At 29.4% G+C, this 10774-nt stretch overlaps 1 protein-coding gene across 1 annotated transcript; it reads left to right on the top strand.

The window, feature by feature from the left end:
- Positions 1 to 312: 312 nt before the first annotated feature.
- LOC129292472 (WAT1-related protein At1g43650-like) lies at positions 313 to 8834 on the top strand. The gene is made up of 10 exons (XM_054930024.1): positions 313 to 735; positions 3754 to 4001; positions 4127 to 4189; positions 4452 to 4568; positions 4651 to 4900; positions 4986 to 5144; positions 5271 to 5422; positions 6343 to 6527; positions 8449 to 8468; positions 8667 to 8834. The coding sequence occupies exons 1-10, from the start codon at positions 313 to 315 to the stop codon at positions 8832 to 8834; spliced, it is 1785 nt and encodes a 594-aa protein (XP_054785999.1).
- The last annotated feature ends 1940 nt before the right edge of the window (positions 8835 to 10774 follow it).

The following is a 10774-nucleotide window of genomic DNA, read 5'->3' as shown; positions in this document are numbered from 1 at the left end:
GGCCATCGCAAACTGAAGCAAGGTTGGCCAAGGATCCAAGTACGTTCATCACTACCATTTACCTCTTCATCCTCTGCTTCCACTTCTGCTCATCCAGTTCTCAAGCCTCGGAACAAAGGTGGGTGGTTAAAATCCACTGATCAAAGCACGAACAGTGGTGATGAACTCGAATCTCCAAAGTCTTCTCTAACTCTCTTTGAGAAAAACCCACCTATCATGCCTATGATTGAATTTGTGGGTACTTCTGGTTCTTGTGAGGCAGCAGGAATGGTGAAAGACAGGTGATCAGCAAGATCGAGTGGAATCATAGTAATGGTCCGGAGAATCCAACTTCTTATACGTACAAATCCCACAACACGACGGTTACCTCCCCTCCTCACCGTCGCCAAGACCTTCGCCTTCGACCCCAGCCTCCTCCAGCCCAAGCCCTTTGACACCTCCTTTCTTCTCGCCGAGCTTGGCCTCAGTCACTTGGCTCACACCAGACTCGCCGATAGGTATTCTGGTGGCGAGCGAAGACGGGTCTCCTTCGGCCTCAGCCTCTTCCACGACCCTACCGTGCTGCTTTTGTATGAGCCCACCTCCGGCCACGTCAGTGCCGGTGCTTTCAACGTCATGCAGATTCTAAAAATCAAGCTTTGTTTCTCATCGTCGAACCATTGTGGCTTCACGCTGTTGCTGCCTTGTTCGGGTTATTGGAGAGGGAGAGAGGGAGGAGGGAGGAAAAGGATGAGGGTGAGACCCGCAGAGACAGAGAGAGAGAGTCCACGCCGGGCTCACGCTTGAAATAACGGTGCTAATTTTAAATTGACGATAAGAGTCACATTGTTATAAATAAAAACAAATTTAGAAATTAAATTATTATAGGGCTTAGAGTTTATGGTTCAAATTATCATTTAATCTAGATACTTTTATGTTGTGTAGCTACTGATAAGACGGATGTTAACTTGTAAATTTATTGTAAGCTGCATTAATTAATTACAAAAAAAATTATTTATGCTTCAAAATCTTTTATGCACTCTAATTTGAACTATTGCTGATTTTCCAAATGATTAAACCGTGATTATTACATATCAAAGTTAAATTATTCAACAGTTATTTAAAAAATATTCTAAAATAAAAGGAATGTATAAAATTAAAAAAATATATATAACTACGTCAAATAATTTTGAAAATAGAGTCTTCTCGATTTGTAACAAACTAACAATATAATGAGACATGTTTCTCGGTATATATATTATTACATGAAATCTAAATTTTGAGTTTTTGAAAACTAAAATAAGAGGCATATATATGCTTTGAATCGAGTTTCAGTTGAACCATACAATTTACAACTTAATTATGAATAATAGGTTTTTGTATAAATTTTACATATATATATATATATATATATATTGATTGATTATTCATTTCGAAACAAAATGAAAGAATCGTGAATTCCACATATGTAGTGTAACTTTACACAACCAGCTTCATTTGCTTTACCATTCCAATGAGTGTTTTCCAAGCTTCTTAAAATCATAATAATTTAATCACCCTCAGGCAATGATTCAGTGAACTTTAAATTTTTTAAATTAGTTACATCATTAATTTTTTATCATAATTTTTCTTTTTACTCTCAATTAAATATTGTTAGTGAGAAAGAGTATATTATTAAAAGATAATATATATTTAATAAAAGTAAATTTAAAAAAATTATTATCAAAATTTTAAATAAAGTTAATGAATTTTAAAATTTTTCTTCATTTTAATAAAAAAATTGAAAATAGCTTATAAATAATATAAAAAGAGTATAGAATTGAGGTATTTTTTTGGTTGGATTGTGTATTCTTCTGACACGTACGTTATTTTATTTTCAAAGAGTCATCATCAATCATCACTATAATAATTTATTGAAAAACTTTCCTTTTTTACATCATCTAAAAGTCTTGTATGATAGTTGATACAAAATATTATAAGATATTGAGTAATTTTTATAACTATTTTTTCAACTTAAAGTTTCAACTAATTAATATTTTTTCAGAATCATGAATTAGTTATTAATATCTGACATTATGGTCCACATGGAGTACATATTTTAAATTCTTTTTCAAAAGAAAAAACAAGATAACACCCTTATAATTAAAACACTTTTAAGCATGTAAGATATTACTCCCTCTAATTTTATTTATAAATTATTTTTCCTATTTCATTAAAATTAATAATGAGATCTACTTAAATTATTGATGATGTCTAAAAAAGAAATAAATTTTCTATTTTATCCTTATCTTTAAAAACATTTTCTTTTTCATATAGTAACTTCTTACTCCCTTCGATCTAATCTACATATATATATATATATATATATATATAAGTATTTTCTCCCTTTTACCCCTTGTATGTATTAACTTGGATTTTTGTGTCTATAAATTTATAAATTAAGGGTAAAAAAGAAAAAAACGTGCATATATATATATATATATATGAGAATCAACATTTATTGTTATTCATATTATTATTAAAGGATTCTTATTTTTTGGACCAGAAAGAATACTCTTCATGACTCTATTTATTGAAAATTATGATGGGGTCAAATTGGAAGAAAACAATAAATGATCCTTTTTGTATAAATGACTTATGAAAAGCACCATAAATTCTTTCTAATAAGTTACATGCAAATAGAACCAGAAAGAATATTCTTAATGAAATTTCACAAAGTTATATATAAAAGTTTATATATATTCTTTTAGGTTTATTTATAAATTACTTTTAATATATTTTTTAATATTTAATAAGTTTTCATCTTTACCATCTAATAAGAATAGAAAGAATTATTTTTAATAATTTTTTTAATATTTAATAAGAATAAAAAGATAAAAATAAATATAAAAATATTAAAGTATCATATAAATATGGTTAAAATTAATTTTTTATTTTATAAATAGGATTAGAGGTGTACAAAGGGTCCATGTTTTCTTATATCCTCTGTTCATTGTACGTACAACGAATTGGCGCTGAAATCATTTGTTCATTATATTATATTGAACATAAGAAAGGTGCATTCACCTTTTCCTAGGTTAGATGGACCCTATATCCTTAAGCACTACAGAAGTAATTAATTCTCAAGAGGCATCATTTGGAGACACGATCGATGTCGCCAGAAAAACGTTGTCTCAAGATTAGAAAAAGAAAGAAGACACTAAGGATAATCTTGGGAGGATATCATGCAATGTAGCCTTGCCAAGGAAAAAAAAAGAATTGAAAACGAACATAAAAATAAAAGTAAAAGGATGCATGTTACTAGATTAGAAACAAGATAAGCCTTTGTACATATAAAGTTTAGAAAAATGGAACTATTCAAATTAAGCTTATAAATAAGGAAAATTTATTATAGATTTTATATTTTATATAAATACATTGATATTCATATCAATTATATTAATATATATTTTGATTAACATCTAAAAACAATTTTCGTAATAGATAGCAATAAATGATCATTTTTAATTGATATTTGGCTGCAAATTAAAATTATCCTGTTAACCCCATTCACTGTTTTAACATAAATAGCTCAAAATCATTTTTTTTCCTGTGCAACTTCAAACGTGGTTGTTTCCAACACAAAACCAAATACATTATTTGTTATTTATTAATTTGCTAGATCTGTTCTGGATGATGCAAAAGGTACAAGCAAGCAAGCATGCACCGTTTAATTACTCCTACGTACGTACATACGAGGCCCACCTTCTCCTTCTACATATTTTTCTTGTGCAGATCTCATGGAGAGCGAGCAAAGGCAGCGAGGAAATTAAAATAAAAGAAATGAAAATGGTGAGGAGCTCGCTGAGGTTCTTGGCAAGAAATAGGGCTTATGTTGCAATGATCAGCAATCAGGTCATTTACTCGGGCATGGCTTTGCTATCCAAAGCTGCCATTGCCAAGGGATTGAACCCTTTTGTCTTTGTTATTTACCGCCAAGCTCTTGCCTCCCTCGTCTTGGCTCCCTTCGCATTTTTCGACCGGTTCTTTAATTTCTTCACTCGTCCTTTTTGTGCTCTTTAATTTTCAGTATCTCTATTAACATAGCCTTTTACCACCACCATCTAACCAAGCTTATTATATATCTATTCGTCTTTTCAATCTGCAGTAAACAGGATTCTCCCTTGTCATTCAACTTACTGTGCCAAATCTTCCTTGTTTCCTTAGTTGGGTATGACACTCTTAACAATCAATTGTCGATCGTAAATTAATCCGTCTTCTGGTCTTAACCATTGACAATTTTCATCTTAGTCCATGAAAATTGTTGAAAGATCTAGCTGAAAAGATAACAGAGGACAAAATTGTTACGATACCATTTTAGTTTTATCGCTGCAAGGAAAAAGAGCCAAGATCTAGCCCAAAAATAATGACATAAATAAATAAATATTTCTAATCGTCGTGTGTGTTGTGCTCGTGCTTAATTCTACATTCAGGATAACCCTATCTGCAAACTTTTACTGTGCTGCACTCAACTATATCTCTGCAACATTTGCCACAGCCTTCTCAAATATCGTCCCGTGCGTTACTTTCATCTTGGCTGTTGCACTGAGGTACGAATGTAGTGCGCGTGCGTGAGTTCTCTCATCTGATCTGAGTTAAAAAAAAAAAGTGTGGTTTTTACAAAATGGACAGAGTGGAAAGCGTCTCCTTGAAGCATATGGATGGGAAAGCCAAGATTCTGGGCACTATTTTGAGCCTTTCAGGGGCAATAATATATGCTTTCGTCAAAGGACCTCCAATAGGTTCCATGAATGGCCATCCATCCAACGAGCAGAACAATTCTGAGTCATTAACAGCATCTCACTCTAAAGAAGCTCAAATTAAAGGGTTTATTTTTACGTTCTCATCAAACTTCACTTTGGCTTTGTGGCTTATTTTGCAGGTACACTAATAATGATCAGTCTCATGCTTGTTGCTTAATGAATTAGATATCCTACGTATATATTAATTAAATATGTCTGTTTCAGGGATTTGTTGTGAAGAAATATACAGTAAAACTTCGCCTCACAGCTCTACAGTGCTTGTTTTGCTGTATGCAGACAGCTGTTTTGGGTGTAATATTGGAAAGGGATCCTTCAGCATGGAAGCTTGGATGGGACATTAACCTTCTTACTGTGGTTTACTGTGTAGGTTTATAATAACAACTCATCTTGATTTCATGTTCACACAGTTAATGATTCATGAATGAATGAAGTTAGTATTATTATATCACTGAATCATCAATCACAAGCATTAACGTATTGTGGTTGCAGGGTGTGGTTGTGACAGGGATTTCATATTGGCTGCAACTGTGCACTATAGAGGAGAAAGGCGCAGTATTCTCAGCATTGTTCACTCCTCTCTCTCTCATCATCACTGCCATTTTCTCTACGCTTGTCTGGCGAGAAACACTTCTCTGGGGAAGGTACGTCATAACAAACACTTGTTCTTTCTTATTACTTTCTTTCTTTCTTTTTTTTTTTTTTTCATTTCCTTTCAAAATAAAATATATTAAAGTTTACTTAAATAATATAAGATCTGATTTTATTTATACACTTCTGCTAAAAAGTGTGATGACAAAGAGAGGACGGACAGTCAGACACAATGATGTCTGCTCCCCCCATCCCACATTAAGTGTTGTGAGGTTTTGGTATAAGGATTAAGAAACACAATAAATAATTTGATGAGTAATCCAATTTTATTTCATTATCCTTATTGTATTTAACAAATAGCAACATGCATGATTATATTAAATCACACATTAATTGTACTTCTTGATAAGGATGAGGATGAAAATATATATATACTATTAACATGTTGCTAAGTCGTGAGCTTAAGTCGATATGAAAAATCTAATCATCATGTCAGATAAAATTGGATCTAGCTAATAAGTAATATATAATCCATCCATTTAATTTTATAAGTAGTCATTTTTAACCAAATCATAACCCTAATGCATTAGTTAATAATCTTTAAAATTATACACTCATTTCATATTTATTCTTATTTAACAGAGTGTCTTAATTAGAAAATGTTATTAATTGCAATTAAGTGTATTTTTGAAAAAAAAATTCATTAATTGCATGTTAAAAAACTTAAGATGCCTTATATTTTTGGCATGTTACTTTAAAAAAATACCTTATATACTTTAGCATATTACCTTAAAAAAATACTTTATATTTTTCAATGAAGAGAATAATAAATTGAAAAGATATATATAAATTTAAGTTTTGAGATTTTGAGTTAAAATATGCTATATTTTATTTCTTTTTGCCTAGTTGTTCTCCCCTTGTTTCCAGGTTTTGGGGTTTCATATTCCTAACAAGTGGACGGTTTCTGTTGCAGTATTGGTGGGATGATTTTGCTAGTGATTGGTCTTTACGCTGTGCTGTGGGGGAAACACAGAGAGAATAAAAGGACCAAAGCCATAATGAAATTGAAACCACTGAACAATCAAGAGGACACAATCACACTGCATTGGAGATTCCCACACAGAACGCGCAGATGTCCATTGAAGCACCCTCAACAAAGTAGTTTTTTTTGTTATATGTATGAAAACTAAGATGGAGTGTGTATGTTGTTGTTGTTGTAGTTCTTTTTTAAAAAAATAAAAATAAAAAATGTTGTTTCGTTTCTGATAAGATGGATGTTAACATGTAAATTTATTATACGCTGCGATCGATATACGAAAAGTTTAGCTCATTTCCAATCAAATTTATTCAAAATATAGATACATAATACTCTCTCCATTTTAAATTATAAGACACATTTAGATAAAATTTCACATATCAATAAACCTTATTAAATATACTTAATAATAACCTTATCTTTTCAAAATAGAAATATAAACTTTTAAAAATATTTATAATTTAATATATCGAAAAAAGAATGAAGATAAATTAATTATAAAGAGAGAAAGAGTAAATTTAAAATTGGTATATTTAATAAAACCTTAATATACTCAAAGTGTCTTATATTTTGAGACGGAAAAACTTATTTAAAAACACCCTATAATTTGGGACGGAGGGAGTACTACACTATGAAGATTCTTTGGCAGTATACAAATAGCTGTTTTAGCTGTCATATATGCATGGAAACTTGAATGGGACTTTAACCGTAGCTTATTCTGTATGTTTTTATACACACATACATATCATCTACATGTTTCATTCAGTTATTACTATAAACATAATTTGAAAGACCAGAGTGAAATTCTTAGGTGAAATGTCTGATTGTCTTGTATATATTTATTCTCCACGTCCCCATATAACAAGTTTTTTTTTTTTTTTTGAATTGGTCAACCTCCAACCATCAAGTTTATATAAAAGATTTGGAATTTGTTGGAAATTAAATTAGACCAGATCATTTATATGATTTAAACTACTTCTTTTCTTTTCCTTGTTTTTTCCAACTAATTAAACCAGTTCCTTTATAGATGATTTTAATACAAACCCCCCATGAAGAGCATCTGCCAAACGGCATTGAAAAAGGCCTATCTTATTCTTTACAGAAATATGTTTTGTCTTCAGCGTTTGGTGATCTTGACTCGTAAAGAGGGATAATTTGTTGATTGAATCACCGCTATAGTGCAAAATCTGAGACAGAACATAATATGAGAAAAATAACAAAAAACCCCCCCTCTTTCTATTTATAAATCATTTTATAAAATCTATGAAGAAATATAATTACTATTTTTTTCTAATATGATTCCTTAATTATGGAAATATGGAATAATTTTGGGACCTTTAACAAGTTTTAGCTACTTTAGTGTGCCTGAGCTGAGTTACTTAAAAATAATTTATAAATATATTGGAACAGGGATTAGGACTACGTACTTGGCCAACTGTGGGCAATAGTGGAGAAATGCACAGTATTGACAGCAATGTTCAGTCACTCCTCTGTCTTGTAGTCACTCAGATGTTATCTGCACTTTTCTGGGGAAGGTCATAATATACAGGGAAAATATCAATTAAAGATTGTTAAAGAAAATTTATATTAATTAAAATTATTTATTATTAAAATTTAAATAAATATTTAATTTTTTATTAATAAGTATTCATTTAAATTTTAACAATAATTTATTTTAAATTAATAACAATTCATTTAAGTTTTTTTATTTAAACTTTAACAATGACGGATTCTTAATCAATATAAATTTTTTTCAACAGTGCTTCATCACTGTTTTCTTAATATATACTACATCATCACTTTGCCTTTAAAGCAATGACAGGAACTTTCACTACAGCATTTTTGCCATGCAACAGGCGTCAAAAACCATTGTCACAAGGTGAAAAACCATTGCTTATGGGCATAAGTAATGGGTTTTAGACATGGAGCCTGCTCTCATTATCTATAATCTAAGGCAATAATTTTTTCGTATTTTAAACTGCGGATCATAAAATCATTGCATATAGTGAGACTATACGCAATGAGTTTAAGTTGTTGTTATAGGTAATGGTTTTCACCTGTTGGTATAAATAGGGAACGATCCTTGTTTGTAGCTCAGGGTACTAAAATATGCAATAGCAATAACCTATTGGTGTGATTAATGGGCAATAGTTTCTGTCTATTGGTGTAGCGTATTACACTTGAAAAAAAAAAATACATTAATAATGAAAAATTCTGTCACAAATCAATACAAATTCTGTTAATAGATGAGTTAGTAACAGAATAAGTCCGTCGGTAAAAACATCATCACTAATTCATTAATGATAGAATTTCAAATTTCGTTACTCATTAGCAATGAAAATAGTGACAAAATTGAAATTTCATCACTAATTAACATCAAAATTAGTGATGATAATTTGCTGACACTAAATAAAAATAAGTTATTCTAATTCTACAATGAATGCATTCCATTACTAATTTATTGCAAATAAAAATTCTATAAAAAAGCATCATTGCCACATTGCTAAATGGGCAACAGTGCCACCTCATTGCCATGTCACTGCCACCTCATGATCACCTCTTGCCATGTCACCTCCACATTCCTGCCACATTATCTCCATATCATATATTAACTTTAAATGCGTCTTAACCAAATTCGAACCCACAACCTCGCACATTCATAAGCCTTTACTTCTAATCTTATTGGTGGTTGAGTGAAAGGAGACCTTTAGTTTTTAATTAATAAATTAAATATATAATATTTAACTGTCCTTATATATATCAATAAATATATAATTTAAATATATTTATTTATTTAACATTCTTTTTATTTATCAATAAAAAAATTTATATTTTATATAATACTTATTTATATTATAATTTTAAAAAATTATTTTTGATAGAAACTTTAACATTAAAATAAAAAAAATATTTTATTATCACTATGCATTATATTATAATTTTTATAATATAAGTATTTTATATATCAAAATTATTTTTTAAATTTTTTTATTTTTAAATAACAATAATTAGGCATGTAATATGTTATAAAAAATAATTAAATATATAATTTAAATTATTATAGTTATTATTAATATCTAAATAATTAAAATAATATATTATAATTATTAAAGTATTTATTTATAGCATAATAATAAGTTATTAAATAAATTATATTTAAATATATATGATAAATCATGTAACAAAATTTAAACCCATTAGGGCCTAAGCACTTAGGCCTAATTTTTTATTTTTTATCACTTTTTTTAGGTCCGATCCTTATTTAGAAGGGCTTAGGATTGAACCCGTAATTCTTGTTTTGAAAAAATTAAAAAAATTAAAGTAAAATTAAGTACTACAAATTAGTTAAAATATTCTAAAATTTTAAAAAAATCAAAACTCTCATAATATTTTAAAAATTAAACAAAATACATTTAGAAGTCTAATAATAATTCATTTTTATAAATATACAAACATAATAATTATAAAAAATAAAAAATATCAAAAAATTTAAATTATATACTGATATTTAATAAATTATATTAAATTAATTTTAGAATAAATTAAAATTAATAATAATATAATGCACATAGGATCATAAATTTAGGCAAATAGGTCTTTACTGACTTCAAATGCGTGTTCCATTAAGAAAAAAATTAAAAATAATATAACTAAATTTGAAAGGCTACCTGGACTTAAGCTTTTCTTTTATAGGGCTCATCAAGATCATGCCCTTAAATCCAATTATTTTAAAAAAATTAATTTTTAAAACTTGAATCCTTATTTAAATACGGTCTTTAGGACCAACTCTTATCCTCGGTCTACTATTGAATCAGGTCCAACCAATGCAATAAATAAATAAATAAGTGTAAATTGTTTCAAAATAGTATTTAGTCTTTTTCTTTTTAATTTTAAAGAGATATTTACCATTAAATATGATATAGTTAAGTTAAATAGTTGTTTGGACTGAAAATGGATCCATGGGCCAGAACAATTAAAGTACAGACCCAAAACGGGGAACCTTCCCCTAAAAGAAAAGTTGATTAGAGGCCACATGATCTAGAATGAGTTCCTCTAATTATCCCGCCTTTGTTTCTTTCCATCCTGCGTGCCGAGGGCCACTTAATTAGTAAGGAATCCTCTTTATATCCTCAATTTTGTTCACCGTGCATATCGAAATAGCAATCAGCAATCATTTCTTCATTGGACATTGAGAGGTGCATTCACATTTTCTGTGCTAGATGAATCATTATATATCATTTATCCATATATAAGCACCAAGGAAGTAACTAAATCTCATCATGCCCGAGGATCATTCCCAGAGACACTTGAATAGAATTCATTTTATTGTATATTCATGTATAATCTGCCCAAATAAGTAACATAAATG

The sequence above is a fragment of the Prosopis cineraria genome, unplaced genomic scaffold (assembly GCF_029017545.1).
Source record: "Prosopis cineraria cultivar Desert tree isolate PC_DT_omini unplaced genomic scaffold, ASM2901754v1 PC14, whole genome shotgun sequence".
NCBI classification, from domain to species: domain Eukaryota; kingdom Viridiplantae; phylum Streptophyta; class Magnoliopsida; order Fabales; family Fabaceae; genus Prosopis; species Prosopis cineraria.
This window is presented reverse-complemented; position numbering and strand designations above follow the sequence as displayed.